Raw genomic sequence first — 23,407 nt, forward strand, 5'->3', positions numbered from 1 at the left:
GCTTTTATGAAACCTATACCCAATGGCATATAAAAGAGACAAATGCATTTCATGGTGTACTGCAAATGTTAACACTGAGGTCTATGTTGACTACTTAAGATTTCAACCTATTTTAGACAGGTAATTCTTTATTTATTTATTTGTCACATACATAGTTATACAGGACAACACGCAGTGAAATGCATCTTTTTCGCATACCCCTTGGGGTCAGAGTGCAGGGTCTGCCATTGTATAGCGCCCCTGGAGCAATTGAAGGTTAAGGGCATTGCAAGGGCCCAGCAGAGTAGCATCTCTTTTGGCAGTGACGGGGATTTGAGCCGGCAACCTTCGGGATGCCAGCGCAGATCCTTAGCCTCAGAGCCACCACTCTGCCCCACAGCTAGCACAGCTAGTAATATTATAATAGATTTATAATATACAAGAAACACTATCTGACAGATAATAGAATAATTGAAAATATTTGCTATCTCTTGCCCTATGTGCACTTTCAGCTACCTTCCTTGGTTCACGTGTGTCTGAACGTCTCTACACTGACACTTCCTTTCTTGAGTATATTTCCATAAAGCCAGCTTCTCACACTCTGTCATTATTTCCGAGGGCCTTTTTCACCTCCTGTCCGCTTTTATGCTTGCTGTCTTTAAAGGCGACTCTCTCAGCACAGTCCCTATGCCATTTGTCCTCCTTGTGTGTCTCACACTCACACTTCCTCTTTCATTGTGTCACTGAAGCCAAACTGACCATACAGACTGCTCAGGGGGACTGGGAACACAGAGGTTAATGTTTAATTATATAGTTGATGGTACAATAATTGTCAGTCATTATCCAACCCCGCTATATCCTAATACAGGGTCCTGGGGGTCTGCTGGAGCCATTCCCAGCCAACACAGGGCGCAAGGTAGGAACAAACCCCGGGCAGGGCGCCCAGCCCACCGCAGGGCACATACACACACACACACCAAGCATGCACCAGGGACAATTTAGGATCACCAATGCACCTAACCTGCATGTCTTTGGACTGTGGGAGGAAACCCACGCAGACACGGGGAGAACATGCAAACTCCACGCAGGGAGGACCCGGGAAGTAAAGCCAGGTCTCCTAACTGCGAGGCAGCAGAGCTACCACTGTGCCATCGTGCCACTCCTAATAATAATGCAATATATGTAAAGTTCCATAAATGTTGCTCAGTATGGAACTATATAAAAACATCAGGACTTTTCAGTTTTTTTTGCCCAGCATTCATTTAGTTTAGGGGTCTGATGAAATCATTCAAATAGAGGCATATGGAAGCAATTGTTCTCCACCTGTATAAAATTTTGCACATAATGATACTAAAAATAATAATAGTGACAGCAATATGTCCATATAATACCTCACTGTGATTGTGACACCCAAATCAGAATTTTTCTTTCCTTTTAATTTTCTTCTTTGTTCAGACTAAAGTGTGTATATTTATTTACTTACTTATCTACCTAATTATGTATTTATTTATTTGAAGAGTTTTTGTATAAAGCAAAATTATGTCCTGATAACAAATACAATTCTGTCTGTCTATCTAGATTGTGGTTATTAATGGCTATATAAAAAATGATTCTTCAAACACAAGGTGGTTAATCTTCTGCTCATCAGTGAGGTCACCATGAGGCCTTGCAAAGTAATTTAATTTGACTTTAATATGATTATTTTAAATATGGAAACAACAGTTCTCTGTCTGTTAGATACAATGGAATGGTGTTCCTCAATAAAAGGCACTTAAAGCTTTTTTTGGGAAACTGTCAATGTGTCATAGTTCAACAATTAATTAATGGACTCTATTTTCCTGTCTGTTTAAATAATTCCATGCCTTTATGTGTACTCATTATGTAATCAATAAAGCTAGTATTTGTATCAACCTGTGAACTTGCCACAGTGTTTTGACCCTTTACTCAATGAAGAGTACTATGCAAAAATAAGTGAAAGCTGTGACCACTATCTTACTTTATAATCATGATGGAGTCTTTTTACATTTGAATTGCCTGTGCTCCATGGAAACAATAGCACTGTAATTAGTAAGTCACTTTGGATAACTGGGATAGCCAAATAAAAGGTGAATGTACGGTAAACTGTATGAAAAGAAACAAGGAACAAAAAATGAAGGGAATTTACTTTGTTCTGTTTTTTATTCCATGTATGCATGAATATCCATGTAAACGGGGCCAGATTACTGCCTGACAGTTCTGTTTAAACTCATTGGAAACTATGCTAACATTCAATGATTTACTCATTCCCCTGGAATATGTAATGGAACACGCACAGGACTCCTGTTAATACCTGTCACAATGCAGAAAGCTTCAAGAAGTTAAATGGATTCGGTTCTCTCACGTCGCTATATAAGGAATGCTCCATTCACACTGAACTCGTTCAAAACATTTTAATATCCACTGGAGAAAATATAAAATCATTACTAATAAAGAGCAACACAAATAATTAAAAATATCAGACCATACATTATTTTCAGTCTACAAATCAAACTTAAAATCTTGCTTCTTTTTGCCAAATTTCCCCCTGAGGACAAATAAAGTTCTTTCTCTCTCTCTATGTATCTATCATATAGTACTTTTCATCTCTATGTATCTATTGATTTATCATATAGTGCCTTTTGTCTATTACATAGTGCCTTTCACGTGTCTATCTATCCTATAGCACCTTTCATCTATCTATCTACTGTATCTATCTATCTATCTTATAGCACCTTTCATCCATCTATCTATTATATAGTGCTTTTCATATCTACCTCTCTATATATATATATATATATATACATACACACCTAGTGCCTTTCACGTGTCTATCTATCGTATAGTGCCTTTCCTATCTATCTATCGACTATATCTATCTATCTATTATATAGTACTTTTCATATGTATATCTATCTATATCCATCTATCTGCTGTACAGGCTTTTAAATGATCGACGCACAGCGCGACAAGCACAACATGCAGCTCGGCAGCAGCTGATCCGACCGCATCTCCTTAGCGTGCGTTCAGCCCCCTCCCCACCTCCCTTCACAACGAGAGTGGCAGAGATGCGAAGTGGCTGGCACGAAGCGCGCCCCTGGAGGGGGGAGGGTGTGGGCGAGCAAAGCAAGCAGGAAGCAAAGCCCTCTAGTATACTATATATATATATAACATAGTGCCTTTTATGTGTCTATCTATCATATAGTGCCTTTCCTATCTATCTATCTATCTATCTATCTATCTATCTATCTATCTATCTATCTATCTATCTATCTATCTATCTATCTATCTATCTATCTATCTATCTATCTATCTATCGCCTTTCCTATCTATCTACTGTATCTATTACATAGTGCTTTTCATATCTATCTGTTATATAGTGCTTCTATCTAAATCCAAACGTAAATAAAATTAGGTTGTAATATTTTTAATCTCACGGTACTCTGTACACATGACAGTGTCAGATCGAACAAGTACTTAGAGCTTGGGATTTCAAATGTATGTGGAATGGTATGTGTATGTTTGTGCCGAATCCAATATTCCCCATTGAGAAAATGGAAAAAAAAATCTGTACATTTTTAATGAAATATTGTAACATTACCAGAAAAGTTTCAGTAATTATTAAAAAAAATGAAAAACAGTGTTGAAATGCTAGTGCTGAAACACCACTATGCAACTATAATCCAAATGTATTTAAAAAAACAAAACAAAAGAAAAAGCCTTAATGGAAGACAAAACCCAGCATTCAAATGTAAAACAGCAGTTGCTTGTGTGTTCATTTCTCCACTCCATATTGTGTTATTTGACAGATCTGTTTTTGCACAGCACTTTCACGATCAGCTTCTTAATAGTGGTGAGCTTAACCAAAAGTCCTTTCCTGAAGTGAAAGTGCATGAACATGAAACTTCTTTTTCTTGTCTCTGCTATCGTGGTGTCACTTTTCCGCTGACAAACATGATAGTCGAGTACTTTGTTTTTTTTTTTAGATCTTTTATATTTACTGAAACTTTTCTGGTAATGCACCAGCATGCTTACAATATTGAATTCAAAATGGACAGATTTTTTTTTCATTTTCAATTATCATGTGTGTATGAGATTTAATGTTTCTGTGATTAGCAGAACAGTGGTGTGCCTTGGGATTTTTTTTCTTGTAGAAAGTGTGTCGCCACAGGAAAAAGGTTGGGAAACGCTGACCTAAAGACTGAACTCATGAACACAAGCAGTGGAAATACAGCTCCTCCATAGGGCTGAAGGGCTCACTATCTGCGACAGAGCAAAGAACTTAACAGTCCAGAAGGACCTCGGAGTAGAGTAGCTGCTGCTCTGAAACAAGTGTGGCCAGCTGTCGTGTGGTTTCAGATTCTAGTAAAGATGCTTCCCGCTGAGAATGTGACTGTTCCCAGCCTCTGCTATGAAAAGTGGTATACAAAACAAAATGAAAAGAGAAAATGTCATTGTATGGGCAGCTTTCAGCATGATGTCTTACCTCAGGGTCTCCATTAAACCTCCTTTCTAAAAGGAAGACCCCCACTACCACCCCACTCACATCAGCATGGCTTTTCAGGCAGTGCCAATATTTTTGCTGTCACCATGGCAATATGGACGAGGTAATTCCATTATGAATCACATTGATGACAAAATGCAGCTTCTTGCAAGCAGAGTTTGGGATTCCCTCCCCTGCTTGCAGTTTCCAAGATAAATTTATCTTTTGAGTCTCTGACAGACACAAGATACAGCAGCAGTGCAGAAATAAATTGCCTATGACATGCAAGATTTAATAGAACAGTTCTACACAAATAGTAAGGAACATCTAAGATAGGCTCGGTGATTCTGAAACCAGATACCGGACTTTACAGTACAAGAGCACTATTGTAAATTTTAATTTTACAGTGTCCACTACAGAGGGCAAAATCACAAACTGATTAATTTAAAAATTTAAATAAATAAATAAATAAATAACTAAATAAATAAATAAAGCATAGTTTGCACATACTCCTCAAACACATGCTAGTTAGATTGACTGGCAATTCCACATTGGCTATGTGTGAACTACAAGTGTTGGTGCGTCTGTGTGCCCTGCGGTTGACTGCCACGCTGCTTCCTGCCTTTCACCCAGGGCTGCTGGGATGGGCTCTGACTTCCCATCAACTGTGAATTGGAACAAGTGAATTGGGGTTGCAAATCAGAACATTAGAATAATCGGGAAGAGAACAGGCCATTCAGCACGACAAAGCTCGCCAGTCTTATCCACTCTGAAAGTCCCTAAAGTCCCACTGTCTACCACACTACTTGGTCACTTATTCCATGTGTCTGTGGTTCTCTGTGTTAAGAAAAACTTCCTTTGTTTGTCTACGAAATTTTCCCTTAAAAAATTTCCAACTGTGTCTCTGCGTTCTTGATGAACTCATTTTAAAGTCAGTATTGATCCATCTGTACTAATTCCCTTCATAATTTTAAACACTTCAAATCATGTCTTCTCTTAACCTCATTTTGCTTAAACTGAAAAGGCTCAGCTCTTTTAATCTTTCCTCATAACTCACCCCTGTACAGCTAGGCGATAAATCGATTTTATCAATTAATTTGAATTTTTTTTGTTTTGGACGGTGTGCAAAATGAAAATCGCGATTCACTAAAAACTGGCAGTAAAGTTCACAAAATAATCTTTATAGCCCAGGTATAAGTTTTTATTTTACTTCAGGGCCTGCATAAATTCTCTGCAGGGCTGGCGCCCCGCCTGAGGACGGTTCGAAAACCTTTAAGGCGTATCTGGATGTGATATTGGGGCAGCTTAGCTAGTAGCTAAACAGATGAGGCTGATGGCCTGAATGGCCTCCTCAAGTTTGTCAGATTTCTTGCATTTTTATGTTCTTACCCACCTTCATACTCACATAGTCCAATAAAGCAACACCAGGGTAGTCAATATTGTGATGCACCAACAAATGTCTAGGCCTAGGAGGTTTTGTTTTACCAACGTGCTCGCATCACTTGTGCATTAGCGGCTAAGCGACTTTGTCTTTCTTCGGAGGTTTCGTTTTGCCAACGTGCTTGACTCACTTTTGTATTAGCAGCTAGGCAAGTGATTGTTTCCTCGGAGGTGGAGCCCTTACCCTGATTCCACCTCTCACTTCCAGGCAGACACACACACACTTCCATGAGTAGACATTTATATATAAGATATTGTAATTTTCTATTCAGTATTTAGAATATTTGTTTTCCTTCTGTCACTGAGGATATAAATCCACCTATTTTTTTTATTTTTCCTTCTGATTGTGTTTTATTCTCATACTGTACATTCTACAAATGTTTGTAGAATTTTCCATATTTTTACTGATTTCAAGTGTATTGAAAAATGACTGACATCATTCATGCATATGCCTTTGCCAATCAATAAATATTACCCTGTATACAGTGACTTGACTGATATAAACCAAGTCATTTGTGCTTTTTAAAGAATGAGAATAGAGGATTTTTTAGACAGAGTGGACAGGTGAGGATAGCCTCAGCCCAGGGAGTGGCTGTGCCTTGCCAGCCAGGTGGCATGCAGCAAGATGCTGGCACTGAATCGGTTAAGTGGATAGCTGCGACAAACAGCCCCACCCAAGTGCAGCTGCTGTGACCACCTCTGAAAGGAGTTTCAAAAGAAAATCCATTGTTGCATTATGTGGATTTGAACTTTAAAAATTAAAAACAAAATTCTAACAGTCCATATCACTAGAACATAGTACTAGGAGTATTCATTCTTTTTACTAGACTGAAATTTCTGGGCAAATAAGATCAGGTTCAAGCTTTGTTGTCATCTCAGAATAATATCCAACATCTCAGTACAAGGTATACAATTAGCCCAAGACACATGACAATGTGGTTCTTTATTCTCTTGGATTTCTAAAAAGCAGCTATCTTCTCGTATGTATTAAAGAAGCTGTGAATGACTGTTTTTGGTCTATGACCTACACCGCTTGGTGGTTTCTGTAGTCAAGCTGTTCAGGCTAGGTGCAGATTTCAGTTGGTTTTAAGTGCCTAAAAAATAACAGTAAGCATGATGTTAAGGTCACAACAGAAATCTGTTGTGGATACGAGGGCGGACAAATGATGCTCAGTATGGAAGTCCTACACCTTTACCCAACTTTGAATTACTCCACTTGTGAATTACACGTATAAAAATGTCAACTACTTGATGTAGATTTTCACAAAACACATAAGAAACAGACAGACTAGACTACATTCCACTGCTGCTCACACAAATGGACAATTCATTATTATATGAAGATATACTGTATGTTAGCACTGGAATAATAAATATGTCTAACTCTAAAGTCACTCAATCACAGGTGAACCCTGCTATAGAGTTACAACCTGAAAGGCAGCGGGGTAGATCGACATACATCTGTGTGCTTCAGAGTGCATGGAAAATATGATTACGGCAGAAGAAAACAGCGACATTAAAAAGCAGACCCACAAAAACAGGTTCATATCCTCAAAACAGGTCTCACCAAGGCAAGTCTAACCCTAGACCGGCGTTTCTTAAATTATGAGTTGTAACTCAAGAATTGCGTGTGTTTGTGTGAACTTCGGTTGCGCCGAGTTGTGAATAGCACTGAGTGGGAAACGGTCACAACCATCTTGCAGACTACCTTGTGATGGATCGCAGCGGGCAAGGGGAAACAGTAAGGAACGATGATCAGTGGCAATTCTCCAAGAGGGAACATGGCAGTACGACCCTGGATGACGATTGAAAGCAATTCTCCATGTGGGAAGGCGTGAAGATTAGCGGCATTTTGCTCTGTGCAAATATTTTAAATCTGCTTTTCTTTTCTTCTCACATGTACAGCTAACACAAAGCCAGATTTAGTACAGGGGCCCAGCATTTAGAACTGCTAGGCAAGCATTTTAAGACGAGACAAGTTAAGGACAACTGCAAAATGGGCATTGCACTATTTCTGTGTGTCAGAGTCAGCATGACATTGGATCTTCTTTTTCTTGTTTGGAATGGGATGATTTCCCTAAGTGGGAGCCTGCACATGGAGAAACAGTATAAAGCCTTGGAACATTGCCCGGCACACCTTTGAAGCCGATGGACGGATAGGAGATAACGTCATCTGATCCTGAAAATCCTTCCAGCGCAGCGACAAAAATGGCAGACTCTACAAATCAGGGCCCCCACTACCCGAAAGGTCTTGTCATGGCTTCCTCGTCTGTTATGCCACGTAAACCGTCATTAAAGGAAGCTAAGTTATTTCTCCAATGTGATTTCTTACCACCTTATCATTTAGAGTGGGGTATTGCCTTTTAATATCTATATAGTTTCGGGTTATGTAAAATGCTGCAATTACAAAAGAATTTATTCCAACAAGGGAGCTAGCGCCCCCTGCTGGATACAATGACACTCCATGGTGATTGTGGGTCACGAAGACACAAAAAAAGGCAAAACTGTGTGCAAAGAAAAAAAAAGTTTAAGAACTACTGATTTAGACAATGGGAAGGCTTCAGGCAACAATAATAGCGAATAGTCTTTAAAGGTTCAAGAAAAATACAAGACAATATAACAAAAAAGTCTCAAAACAGGCAGAGCGGTGTCAACTCTGGATTGTATGTAGGTAAGTCACATAAGAATCTTTGGGGGGGAAAAACAAACTTTTTATAAACATTAATAAATAAGGTTCAAAAAAGCAAAAAGTAGTTTTCTGACAGGCAATCTGAAGGCAAACAAGTCACAGTATTATCCAGAAACAGAAATCCAAAAACAGAAGCAAAAAATAATTAAAAGCTAGAAGATCAAAATGACGGGAAAGAACACAAAACTCACCAGAAACCACCGTGCAGATTCAATGAACTGCAAATGGACTCATTTCCCAGAACTGCCTTAAAAGGCTCTAGGTGGTCCCTTAGCAGTGATGCAAGGGTGGTCCGATGCCTTGGGTTTCCACCCACAAAACAAAAGGAACATAGGAAAATAAAGACACACACTTAGAAACTACAAAATAAAAAGAACAAAATGAGCAGAAAATATGCAACTAGAATAAAACTTTTGTTAAATAATTCACAAACATAACAGATAAAGGTGAGGTGGTTATGTTTACAGGTTGCTTGAATTTAAATGAATGGATGCCTGGCTAGATTTATGAGAGCACCGAGATGTCTAAAAGGTATAGTTTTGATGTTTACATAGTTTTCTTTGGTTTTTGTACTGGTAGTCATTTGTTCTCTTGGGTGTCGTCAATGCGGTCAATGTCATTAAAACATGACTCTATCAAGACAGTTCCAACTCTCGTCAATAATCTCTGCAATTAACGTGGCTGGCATGCTTTGGAAACCAGATGCGTCATCATCCTCATTTAAACTTTTTGCTTATTTCCACCTCTTGGAGTCTGCAATTCCATTATTTGTTATTAGATGTTGTAGTTTAAATCCCTACATTGTTCAAATCAATGTAAGAATAAGCTCTGGGAGCACTGATATTTATTAACAAGACAAAAGTCTGGAGTAAAAGTAGCTCAGAGTTCATTTGATTGTCTATTTTCCAATTTTTAGCTTTGAAAAACTAATGTGTTGCCTCAGCAGTATATTTGGATTATTTTTTTATTCTAAGATGAAGTGCCATCCAATGAGTCTGGTGGCATTTACTGGAACTTGAGCAGATTGAATGTTTCAATACAGCTCAGAATCCATTTTGCCACTGCAGAAAGCAGTTCCATCATCAATGATGAGAAGTGTGCCAGGACCTGTAGCAGGCAATACATGCCAAGCCATAACACCCCAACCATCATGTTTAACTAGTTGAGGTGGTCTGCTTTAGATCTTTGGCCATTCCTTTTGTTCTCCCCACTTTGCTCTGGCTATCACTCTGATTCAGGCTCATCTTTGTCTCGTCTGTCCACAAGACCTTTTACTAGAATTCTGCAGGCTCTTCTAAGTCCTTTTTCGCAAACTGTGATCTGGCCATTCTGTTTTTGTAGCTAACTAGTGGTCTGCCCCTTGCAGTGTGTCTTCAGTATTTCTGTTCATGAAGTCTTCTGCAGAGAGTCGTCTCTGACATGTCCACATCTGTGTTCTGAAGACTGCTTCTGATCTGTCAGACAGGCGTTTGGGGCCTTTCCTTTACTATAGTGAGGATCCTACTGTCATCAGCAGTGGAGGTCTTCCTTGGCTTACCAGTTAGTGATGGGAGGTCCGGCTCTTTTCCCTTAGAAGAGCCGACTCTTACGTCTCCCAAATGGCTCTTCATTTAGTATCATTCAGAGCCTTCTATTTTAGCCTGATTTAGCAATTATGAATGGTTTGTGTGTTGGTAAGCAATTTTTTATTCAGTGTTTTCATAAAAGCCTTATTTTTATGCATTTTGTTGGTTACAAAAAATACACAGTTACTATTGTTTAACATTTTAATAAAACCTTTAAATGAACAACTGAACACAGAACCACAGCAAACAAATCAAATAAATAAAGGCCATTAACATTATGACACTTTAGATAAAAGTCTTTAGTGCAGGTTACATTCAGAAATACCGGATGCCTCAGCTTGGATGGGCTGATGCGATTTTTCCTCTCCATAATTATTTGTCCCGTTTTTGAGAAGACTCCCTCTGAGGGGACCAATGTTGTGACGATGCAGAGTCTTTCTAACATTACCTTAACCAGGTGTGGGTGGACTGAAAATAAATTCCTGCCCCTGCCTGCATGGATTCTCAGCACAGCTGAGCAGGAGCGACTGAAGATTCTGCTCTCGTCGTTCGCTACAAAGAATCAGCTCTTAAAGCCGACTCGTTCGCGAACGATACATCACTACTACCTGTTCCTTTGAGATAACTGAGCTCACCAGTGCATTCTCTCTTATTAATAATATTCCAGACAGTTGATTTAGGTCATCCAAAGGTTTTACTGATGTTTTTTTTTTCTTATTTGTCAGCCTTATAATGGCTTATTTGACTTTCACACAGGCACTGCTCTTGTCCTCCTGTTGAACAATGGCAGCTATAAAACTCCAAAGGGTATAGAAGCAAGCTGAGGATCTCATGAAGCCATTGAACACACCTGAGGAATCACAGACATCTGTCACACCAATTGTCCCAAATATTATGGTGCCCTGAAATGGCGGGATCAAGTAGAAAAAGTGTTGTCTTTTCTACATGTCTGCAAATTCCCTTAAAGGAAAGTCTGCAATGTACACTTTAATCACAAAGTCTGAATTGTTTGATTTGTAATTTTAAACTGTGGAGCAGAGGGTGGAATCAAAGAAAAATGTGTCTTTGCCACAAACATTACGGAGGGTACTGTATATATACATACACATATATGTAAATCACACAGACATACACACAACACAACGTATATACAGTAAATGTATATAACAAGAACAAAATGAAATACAAAAAAAAAAAAAAAACAGAAGTAGTGCATTATTTTATAGAAGAATTTCTGCAGTAATCTCACTATACGCTACCACCACTTACAGTACAGCTAGCCATGCTTATAGTTTTTTTAAATAATAGAGCAACCTCAAAAACAAATTGAAAATTACTTTCACATTGATATCCTGACCTGGTTTGCAACCAACTGCTGACTACCAGACTATTCATTCCATTGAGTATGCAATTTAATATTTTGACAGCATAACATTACCAACAAAAACATGCTCAGTCAACAGGTAAAAAGATTATTCATTGTATAAAGGTAAAACTGATAAACCTCTGTTAAAATTAAGTGTAAAAATACATTTTTGGCTCCTTACAATAAATCCCTAGAGAAAGGATGCAAGCCACTTTGGCCTCTTGTCCAGCACTCACACATTAATTAAAAACAGCTTAAAAGAAAACAACAGGACAAATGAGATAAAAAAAAAATCAGTTTTACTGGTTATCATTTGTATTCCAATTATTAGAAAATGTCAATGCCTGTAATAGTAAGAGCATTATCTTCCATTAATATTTAATGACCTTTTATTGCCTTGTTTTAGACTATGACATGCTGTAAAACAGAGCATTAATTATGTATAAAATGTGTCAATCCCCGGTATAGAAGTACAGATTCATAATATATACTTGTAACTTTATGTACATTATTAAATAACCAAAGATGTGCCAATTAAATTGTATCAAAAAAGTTAATAAGTCTGAGACATGTACTCAAGACGGAGTTACTTCATACTGCAGAGAATTTGTATAATTTTGCTTGATGAACTATATACATTTTCATTATTTCTATTCATAGAAACTATAAAAATCTAAAAAACACACAAAGATATATACCAAATAAAAAAGGGTATGCCTGTATCTTTTTTTTATTTAACACTGATCGACTATCAGGCAGTCAGTCGCACTACATAATACACCTTTAGAATGCCTCACTGTGACTACTCTTTTTATCTTTAGCCACGTTAGAAGTTTTTCTTTCTTTTTAGTTGTCTTTCTTTTGAATCATTCTGATGTGTACTGGAGAGGGAGTTTGTGGTTTGCCAGGCAAAGCTGGTGGCTCTGAGGCTAGGGATCTGCACTGGCAATCGGAAGGTTGCTGGTTTGAATCCCGTAAATGCCAAAAGGGACTCTGCTCTGTTGGGCCCTTGAGCAAAGCCCTTAACCTGCAATTGCTGAGCGCTTTGAGTAGTGAGAAAAGTGCTATATAAATGCAAAGAATTATTATTATTATAAAAATAATAATATGAATGTTTTTAGGCACGCATTTATGTATTCACTGAGCTTCTTTAAAAATCCAAAATTTCCAACTGGGCACAAATGAAGTGCTATCTACCTATCTATCTGAGAGCCAGATTAGCTATTCTACACTACAGAATTCAGGTAAAAAATAATGCTTCACTGGGAGTCTATAATGCTAAATTTATTTACATTTAAGTTTATTTTTATTATTTATTTATTTATCGATCGATTGATCAATCGATTGATTCATTGGCTGTATTATCTGTCCTATGAGTCTGTATCTTTGTTTTTTAAGTTTATGTTGCTGTATGCATTTGAATTTCCCCTAACAATTAATAAAGTCTAATCTAATCTAATCTAAAGTAATATGAAGCCATGGTATGACTGAAGCCAACTTCCATCGTATATACCAATGAAGCATTCTGCATTGGCTCCTGGGCACTTACACGACTTTTACAGATGCCTAACAGTATGTGGCTTGGTTTTGTATGGCTCTGAATGCACCAGACAGAAATGTGGGGAAACAACACAAAAACGCAGACAAGTAAAACACTACGGGGTCAACCCATTTATCCAAAAAAATGAACAGTTTTCCACTACACAGTCACAGAGGATTGTTGAAGTACTGCACATTGCTTACCAGCATAAACATGGATTTTTGCTCAACTCACTGCACTTTTTTTTTTTTTTCTCAAGATACATCACTATCCATTAGCGGCACGGTGATGCAGTGGTAGCACTGCTGCCTGGCAGTAAGGAGACCTGGGTTCACTTCTCGGGTCCTCCCTCCGTGAAGTTTGCATGTTCTCTCCGTGTCTGCGTGGGTTTCTTCCAGGGGCTCCGGTTTTCTCCCACAGTCCAAAGACATGCTGGTTAGGTGCACCTAAAGTGTCCCTAGTGTGTGCTTGGTATGTGTGTGTGTGTGTGTGTGTGTGTGTGCCCTGCGATGGGCTGGCGCCCTGCCCGGGGTTTTTTCCTGCCTTGCGCCCTGTGCTGGCTGGGATTGGCTCCAGCAGACCCCCATGACCCTGTCTTAGGATATAGCGGGTCAGAAAATGACTGACTGTCTGACCATCCATCGAGTGACTGTTCAGATCCGCCACACTAAAATGAAGGTCATATGACCGTGGCAGACACTAGAGTTTCTTATTTGAATATGGAGTGCCAGCCCACACTCCCTCTGACTCAGCACTGATGTCATTACCAGGCTGACGCACAAGTCAATACCAAGATAGCCATATACCATTTGGAATTCTAGCCTACTATTGCCTTAAAATAGTCCAAAAGCAGGCCAATTGAAGTGAACAGTAGTGTCATGCCATTTGTATCAGTATGCAATATTTAAATGCAGAGATATTCAATGCCAGAGTATACTTTTAATTTTTGGGTCCTAGAAGAGCTCTCTCCTACACTGACACTGTAACTTTGAAATACATTTTCATTCACAGGGTGGTGATGAGTTACATGTTGTTTAGCACAAGCAAGTAAGAATTTTATTATACTGTGTACAGGAGACAATTACCCCAAAAACCGATAAATGTAAAAACATGAAAAACTGGATACTGCTTACCTGTACAGCAGTTCCAACTTTCATACAAAAGTTAGAAACTTGTGAAAAATAGCTACATACTTAAAGATTCCTTGGTTTTCTAACACATTAAGTTTCATTATTCATTAATTTTACTTTCCTGTTCAAAAACTTTGCAGTTATCTTTATGAATATCGAGGTCACTTTACAACTGGCATAGCATTGGAATTAACTAACAAGTCATTTATTCTTTCTTTTTCTATACCTTGTTGTTTCCCTTCTTTGTCAGTTAATTGTGCCCTTAAAGTGTTTGATTATTTTAAAAGTCTTTAGTTTTTTTTCGCTTTTATTTCTACTGACTTTAACCTTTAACTACACTGATCCACTTGTCACCATAGATGTTTGTGGCCTGTCTGATTGTGGCCTGCTGGTTAAACCCTGACCACCGATGTTTAGGCACTGGGAGGGACCTTCTATTTTTTTTTTTTTCAGCCCTAAAACACATAAAATTAAGCAAACTAAGCGTAACACAACAGCAGTGAAGAAACTATGGAAACATGCTTAAGCTTATCAATTCATTATATTGATTAAAACATTAAAACGATCTAGACAAGAACAGGCCATCAGCCACAGAAAGCTCACTAGTCATATGAAGTAAATTCTTCCAAAATTACATCAAGTTGAGTTCTGGAGGTCCTTAAAGTCCTACTGTCTACCATGCTACTTGGTAGCTTATTCCAAGTGTCTATCATTCTTTCTGTGAAGAAAAACTTCCTGATGTTTGTGTGAAATTAACCTTTAACAAGTTTCCAACTCATTTTAAAGTCACTGTCTAAATTTGATGGACTAATTCCCTTCATAACTTTAAACACTTCAATCAGGTCTCTTCTTAATCTTCTTTTGCTTAAAATCAAAAGGCTCAGCTCTTTCAATCTTTCCTCATGTTGCTCCACTCCTTGGACCTTTTCTAGTGCTGCTATGTCCTTTTTGTAGCCTGGAGACCAAAACTGCATCCAGTACTCCAGATGAGGCCTCACCAGTGTGTTATAAAGCTTGAGCAGAACGTCCTTGGACTTGTACTCCACAGATCAGGGCGCTATATAACCTGATATCCTGTTAGCCCTCTTAATGGCTTCTGAACACGGTCTGGAAGATGACAGTGTAGAGTCCACTATGACTCCTAAATCCTTCTCATAAGGCGTACTTTGGATTTTGACACCTCCCAAAATCGTGCATTCCAACCTAACACTTTTACACCTGTTGTGTCATTTACATTTACTTACATTAAGTATTATTTGCCACAAATCCACTCGGGATCTGATGAGGAATTAATGCTGAAAAGCAGACACTTGCAAACAGCATACTTTCCTCAAGAACACAGACGCAACTGATCAAGGTCCTACAGCTGCCCTGGCTGCCTGGATCTTGCAGGAGAAGCGACAAGATTACATTATTACAGATAACAGGGTGAATGTAGGAACACCATTGCTATCAATGACTGAACCAGTCTTCAGTGTTTTGGCCATAGGTTAAACTTAGTAATTATTCGATGGCATTTATGCCAAAAGTAAACACTGTTCATACTATGGAGGTCAAGCTGTTGCCATATTACCATATTGGTAACAGATAATTACCTCATAATGTACAAATACTATGTAAACTGCACTTAGTGAATAAAGCATATGCAGCTGGAAACAGAAAATATTTCAATTTAGTATTATTAATCAAAATGAAAGACAATTATAAATATTAAGGGCAATAACAGTCAGTTATGAATTTTGTAATAAGTGTGCACCCCATGGTAAACTTGTGGTCATTGTGTAACACACTTAAGCAGCGGCCAAGGTGGCAGTGACCCCATTCCCAGCCCAGACTTTTTTTTTATTGCTTCTTCTTTTCATTTAATGAGTAGGGGGTAACAAATCATCTGACCTCTGGTGTACAAGAAACATCAGACCCTTTACATGCAGTGTTATCCTCAAACCAAAAACTCTTTTTCAAACTTGTATTCCATTCCAGATCTGACAGTGGGCTACATGGGTGGGCAGTTTAGTATTCTTAATACGACTGACTGAACAGGTGTGTCACTGTTTTACTATACGATAGTGAAAGCCAAAAGATGGTGCCATTCCCTTTATACGCCACATCTGTCTACAACAGCAGCAACAGACATAACCCAAAAAGCTACGTATGCCTCATTTAGGTGTTTGCAATTTGTCGGAAACTTTAAAATTAAGCGTAAATTGTAATTTGAATATCTGAACTGGATTTGAATTACATATTATTTCTCCTTCTTTCTTTGTTTTACCATCAGTGAGCATTGTATCTAATTTCGCGCAGCTTAGAGGTTTACGATACCTAAGAAGTAGGTCTGAGGTGAGTTGTCCGTCTGGAAGATTGCCGTCGTGACCGGGTCAAACCGGAGCCACAATCCAATAGCCAGCACCAGTGAGCCCACCAGCTGCAAAACATGAAAAGGAAAAATGTTCAGGATCATTCATTTCATACTTGAAAGAACACAAAGTAGGGGGAAAGCAGCAAAAATTGCAGAAGCTGGACACTTTCAACCATAATCAATAAATGTTTTATATAGGCATTTTCTTAGAGGGAATCATCAATAAAATAATTAAGAGATGCAATCAAATAATTAGCTTTATATTGCTTTTAAAATGCATTACCATTAAGGGTTCAATTACTGTCCTTTAGGCACTGCTTTTAAGCTTGCAATGCACCAAACCTCAACATACTGACTGACCCCATTTTCTGTTAGCCCATGCAAAGATTTTTATAAGTAGTTTGATTTATCACTTTCCTGCTTGCAGACAAAATCAAAAATTCCATTTGATTCTAAACTGATTTCTGAACAGTGCTCTTCTCCGAGTACAAGCTACTAAGAAATCCACTTCTACATTGCATTGAGAGAAAACTGCTAAACCACACAGAATATTCACACAAACTACTTCACGCAAAGTGAAACAGAGCACCACAATGAAAAGTCAATTCAAATTATAGCTAAGATCTGGCCAGCTGTCAACTGAGGAGAGGAAAACAAAAACTCCGGTCAGCAGGAGCACTCCCTGGCCACTTTATTAGGTACGCTTGTTCAACTGCTTGTTAGCACAAATATCTCATCAGCCAATCACATGGCAGCAACTCGCTGCATTTAGGCATGGAGACATTGCCAACATATATATTTCCAATGAGGGTATTCCCATGAAATTCTCACCACACATTGGTAAAAACTCAAAAAATACACAAAATATAAAGAATTCACAACATTAATGGCCATAAATAAAGGTATGTGTAATGAAGGGGAATGGCACAGGGAAAATGTATTCAGTCAGTCGGTCATTATCCAACCTGCTATATCTTAACACAGGGTCACACTAATTTAATACTTAGTGGAGAAGCCTTTTGTTTGTAACGACAGCTTCAAGACGCTTCCTGTATGAAGAAACCAATCACCCTGCGGAGCTCAGGTATGATTTTTATCCATTCTTCTAAAGTGATCATCTCTAAATCTTGAATATTCTGGGGGTGGGGGGGGCTCTTGTGAACCCTTCAGTTCCTTCCACAAATGTTCAATCAGATTTAAGTCAGGTGATTGAGTGGACTATTCTAACAACCTAATTTTCTTTCACTGAAACCAATTGAGAGTTGCCTTTGCTGAACGTTTTGCTCAGTCCTCCTGGTGGATGGCAGTAGATTCAGTCCTAGAATCTCTCAGTACATGGGCCCATTCATTGTTCCTTCAGTTACATGAAGTCTGTCAGGGCCATTGAAACATGAAGTTAGGTTACTTTGCAGACATACTTCGACTTTTGAACAAGTTTAACTTATCACTTCAGGAAGCCCATAAAACAATATTTGATAACTATAATGAAATACAGTAATAAAATAGAAGATCCAAAGAAGAAAATTAAACTTCTAAGATATTTCTCTCACTGCATGACCCCTACATTAACAAACCTTACACCAATTTTTTGATGATTTTTGTCATGCTATGGCAGCACATCCTTCACATTTACAATGCCTCAAATATAAACATTTTTATTATTTCATCTTTTTGCATAAACACAACGGTAAACCAAAAAGTAAACACAATTTTAAAATTACACAGTAACCGCAATAGATACAAGACAACACAATACGTGTTCACAGTGACTTATGGGTAGTTTAAACGTACACAGCGCAGCACTCAGTCATTAGTCTGGATGAAGACAAGGTCAGATGAAGATGCATGCTGCTCTGCAGTATTGCATCATTGTTGAACAACGTGGTGTAGTGAAATTTCTTTGGACAGAGTGCTGAAATTCATCAAAGGATGTTGGCTCATTATGGAAGCGAAAAGTTTATGAATGGGTGGAAAGGTTTAAATTGGGAAGAACAAATGTAACAAATGAACCTCGATCTGGTCAACCATCAAAATCATGTAAACAAGCCCAAATTGACATGGGAAATGCCTTCATCAGAGAAGACCGACGGATTATGTTGTCAACTGTTACTGTGCATTTAGATATCAGGTATGGATCTACACATGCCATAGTGCGTGATGACATGGGGTACTGTAAAGTCTGGATACCCAAACAGCTTACTGATCTGCACAAACAACAGTTTGTGGAGGCTGTGACCCAGTTCTCGAACTGTTATGAAGAGTGTTCTGGAGTGGATTGTCACCAGAGATGGACCATGACTGTGAGCTGGAATGCAAGAGAACAAAGCATGCAGTGAAAATACCTGAACAAATTGAAAAGACAGCCCTCCACCAAGAAAACCATGATTGCCTTCTTTTGGGAATATGAAGGGTCCCATTCTGGCCCCTTTTCAGGAACAGGGACAATCAGTGACCTGTGCAACGAGCTGTGCTATGCTTAGAGAAAAAACTAAAACCTGCAACTTGCAGCAATGTAAGAGGAATTCTGTCAAAAACACACTTGCTGTTCCATGACAATGTACATCCCCGTGTAGCAGGTCTTCCACATCCTCCTTACAGCCCTGACCTAGCGTAGCACCATGTGACGATCACATCTTCAATGCACTTCGTGGTCGCAGGATCACCTCTGATGAAGAGGCTAAGGAAGCAATGCAGACCTGAATTTGGAAGAACCTGAAGAGTTTCTTCTCCTAAGGACTGAGGAAGATGGTGAAATGGTACAAGAAGTACATCGACCTGCAAGGCGACTATGAGGAGAAGTGATAGAAATGTTATTTAAATCTGCTCACAGTTACCAGTATTAAATTGCACGTTGCCATTACGTTTTGATTCTCCTTCACATATACTATATATGCATATATTTCTAAACATTTTCTTGATTAAAGTTATTTTTTACATCTCTCTATTATAATAAAAAAAATCTTGGGAGGATATAAGACTTTTTAGCCTGAGTCGAGACGTGACTTTCTCAGAGAGACACTTTCACATCCCGTGAGACGAGACTTTGTGCCAAGAGATTTAACCACGCAAAGAGTAGCTGACAATGTAGAACGTCATAAAGAATTCAAAAACGTTGGTGCGATACACATGCAAAGCAGGTTAGAGATAATGAAAGTACTAAATTTCGAGAGTCTCATAAAATGATAGTAAAGATCGCATTAGCACAAAAAAATGGAAATTATTACTCGGTGATGTAACGGAACAGTGAAAACAGATATATTGTTTGGATTTAAACTTTAAGCCGGACTTCTAAATCGTCTAATTTGTGTTGCCATCAGGGAAAAGTAGTGTTTCTTCTCAATGAAGAGGCCTATCCATGAGAATGAAGAGATTTGTTGTTTGGTGAAAGTGAAATCTACATACGTGAGTGGCAGAGAGCGACAAAGTGGCTAGCGTACAGCGCAGGCAAGTGGGGTTGGCGAGTGAGCGAAAAGGGAGAGAAGCCCCTTAGTAACTAGTTATATTCTAAATTTTTTTATTGATTTATTTATTTTACTAATTTTCACAGGGGCTCTGCGAAACACTGGGCTTCACAATCCCAAAAAGTTTAAGAAACACTGTTCCAGGCCATACCTTCCAGTCTACATAAGTATGGCCTCTCACTTCATGGGCTTCAGTCTTTAATTGTTGGCAATATATAAAAGACATGCAGATGTAAGCTAGCGCTCCGCAGCTCTGGACTCCACTGGATTGAAATAGGAGGTTAATTGGACAACGAATCATGAATTTCTATAATGTCAACATCAGCTCCACTGGAATATCTAGACTCACACTACTATGATGCCACATAAACACCACCAGTCTCCTTGCACATGCATTCAGCTGGCGCTGTCCACTACATTCCATGCTACTCTGCAATTTAAATCTGGATGTGCTGCTTTTTCTGGCAATTGCTGTGTCCCCAATTCTTAAATGACAACTATGTCTCGCTTTTTGCAAAATACAATGGCCATTTTCATTCCACAGGGCCAAGAAAAGAACAATGCCTTACAAAATAGCCTTTCTCTGCCTGAGTGTTCCTGCAGCTTTTAGGTTTGCCCCAACAGCTGGCAGTTTTCAATGGCAAACAATTAAGACAGTGACAGAAATGGCTGCTTTGATTGCAAGTTTAATAAGGGGATTTTCAATTAAAAATGGCAGGCATCAATGTGAATAAAATAAAGACGGTGGGCAAAACTGTTACAAGAAAAATACATTTCAAAAAAATGATGTTTATATTTTTTATGGAACAAAACAAACAAAAAACTAATAGAAAGAACTAGATCTGGTAAATTCAGCAAGTAAGGCTCTAAACTACTGTAGGTTTATCAATGCTATGTTTACATTCACAAATATCATAGTGATTGGAATCATGTAAAGAGAACAATATGGCATGACCTGGAACAGCAGACTACATATAGTCAAATAACATGTGCTTGCCACAAAAAAAGCTCTAAAGTTAAAAAAGCACAAATATCCTTGAATTAAAATCTGCAATGTGCACTTTAATCACGTCTGAATTGTTTGATTAGTCATTTTAAGCTGTGGAGAAGAGTTGAGAATCAAGGAAAAAAAATCTGTCTTTGTCCCAAACATCATGGAGGGTACTATCTGCCACTAAAAATCAAAATGAAAGTTAAAACACACACACAACTAGACATTTTTAAAAGCTACCTGTTGACTGCATTCACTGCCAAATTTCAAAGCAAAAAGCTCAATTCCCCACACAGCCCTCTATAATGTTTGTAACAATTCAGACGTGATTAAAGTGCACATTGCAGACTTTCATTTCTGGGTATTTGCATGCATTTCAGTCACACAGCACTATTTCTACACCGTCCTCCCATTTCAGGGCACCGTAATGTTTGGGACACAGCAGTGGCAGGTCTATTAAAGCCATCATATTTAGGACTTTGTTGCGTTTCCCTTTTCATGCAGTGACTGCTTGAAATCCGCATTTTCTGTTACTTTATTTGCTTCACCAAAGAGGCAGATGTCACATTTTTGTTTTTTAAATATTGTGTCACAGGGGTATGTGTGACATGTGACACAGGTTTGCCACACTGCTGTTTGTACAAGCAGGCATAAGGCTGCAGCCATGTGCATTATCGTTTTAATTGCTTTTACTGACTACCGACAATCTGTTTTGCCGACACCATCTCTTGTGCTTGTAAAAGAGGAAAATACTGAACTACAACATATTTGAGCTGAAACAGCCTCTCTCAAGCTAAACAGCAAGCAGTGAACCAACCTGTAATTGAAGAATATTTCTCTATCTGTTCAGTGACGTGCAAGTAAAAGTTGTTTTGAGCAGGACAGATGATAGCAATCACTGATCCACCCATTCTCTAAACCCACTTACCCAAGGCAGGTGGCAGCTGGAGCCAATCCCAGCAAGCAACGGGCCCAGGAAGGAACAATCTCTGGACAGGTGGACACCACCCAATCACAGGGTGAACACACAAACATACACATCAGGGGACAATTTAGAATCACCAATTCACCAAATCTGGACTTTGGGACAAAACCACAGCAAACCCACCCAGAAACTCCACACAGGGAGCACCCGGGACATGACAAGGCAGCAATGCTACCAGTGCATCACCATGCGCCCAATTCATTGAATGACATATTTACATGAATTATGGCCTTAAAAATTGAATTTCTTTGAAACTTATTTTAGTAATATAGTGCATTTGTTGGGGAGAGAAGACCCTCCTGGCCACTCCTTAAACTCCGCCAAATGTCAGTAACACCTCAAGTTTACATTCACGGAGTTCTTGCATGGTTTAAAAGACATTACTCAAAAATAGGACAAAATGTATATGGTGATTAGGTCCTCAATATTTAAAAAGGGAGTTTATTGAAGCCATACATGGTAAAGCGGTGTGAATGAAGTGGCATGGCAAAAGCCAAATGCTTGGGGTGCCAACCGGGCAAAACCCTGTTTAATTTGAGCCAATAATGAAAAAAAAATCCAAAAGGATGCACTTGAGTGCGATTTTTGTGGGGGAAAAGTTTTCCTTTAACAATCACTTAACAGCAAGCTCTAGCCTCGGTGTGCACGTTATTCAGATCGGCACCAAACTGAGACGCCAACTTCTGAGAGCGTCTTCCTTTTACACCATGCAGACCGGAGTAGCGGGCCTTCAATGGGCAGCAGCCTAAGGGTTTGTTTCCCTCGAGGGGTTGTTTCTTGAGGCTTTATGGGGAAAAAAGGAGATAAGACCATTAGGGACGGCAACCCCTCTCACCCCAGGGTGGTACTGCTTACTTTTGGAGAACCTGGAAGATGACCCTCTGACACACATGCATGACAATGATTACTGGTGGGAGGTGGCGGTGAGCAGCTAAATGCATTTGCAAAATTTTAGCTTTTACAAGGTGTTGCATATGAGGCCTCAGGACCTCAGTAACGAGGACAAAAAGTGATTTAAAACTGCTGACTCTCACCACATTATCTCTGCCAACACAAATGATAATATGGTTTGCCCCCTGCTTCCTCTTCTCTAACCCCTTGTCTCTGTCTTTCTCACAAAACAGACCTCTCCTCTGCTCACAGTTAAAGTTTCAGCTCTGAGGTGGCTTTAAACCTTTTGTGTGGTGACTTCTGGCCAAGTTCTTGGAAGAGGACTACAGTCTGAGATAGGGAATCCATTCCCGGATGGGTTTATCCATTCCCGGGAATTGGGGAATCCCGGGCCCCCGGGGATGACACAGTGCACGGGCATCTCACATGTGAATGGTTTTAGAATGACCGACATTTATTTTTAATAAAACTACTGCAATATGTTGACACAAATAAAAGACTAACCTTATCTACAAG

The 23,407-nt window shown here is 38.9% G+C and overlaps 1 protein-coding gene across 1 annotated transcript in view; it reads right to left on the minus strand.

Moving 5' to 3' along the window:
• tspan2a (tetraspanin 2a) overlaps positions 1–23,407 on the minus strand; it is a 212,977-nt gene that overhangs the window by 98,145 nt on the left and 91,425 nt on the right. The window contains exon 2 of the mRNA XM_051924316.1: positions 16,527–16,629. Within this exon, the coding sequence (XP_051780276.1) occupies positions 16,527–16,629 (103 nt within the window). The remainder of the gene's footprint in view (positions 1–16,526; positions 16,630–23,407) is intronic.

The sequence above is a fragment of the Erpetoichthys calabaricus genome, chromosome 3 (genome assembly GCF_900747795.2).
Source record: "Erpetoichthys calabaricus chromosome 3, fErpCal1.3, whole genome shotgun sequence".
NCBI classification, from domain to species: domain Eukaryota; kingdom Metazoa; phylum Chordata; class Cladistia; order Polypteriformes; family Polypteridae; genus Erpetoichthys; species Erpetoichthys calabaricus.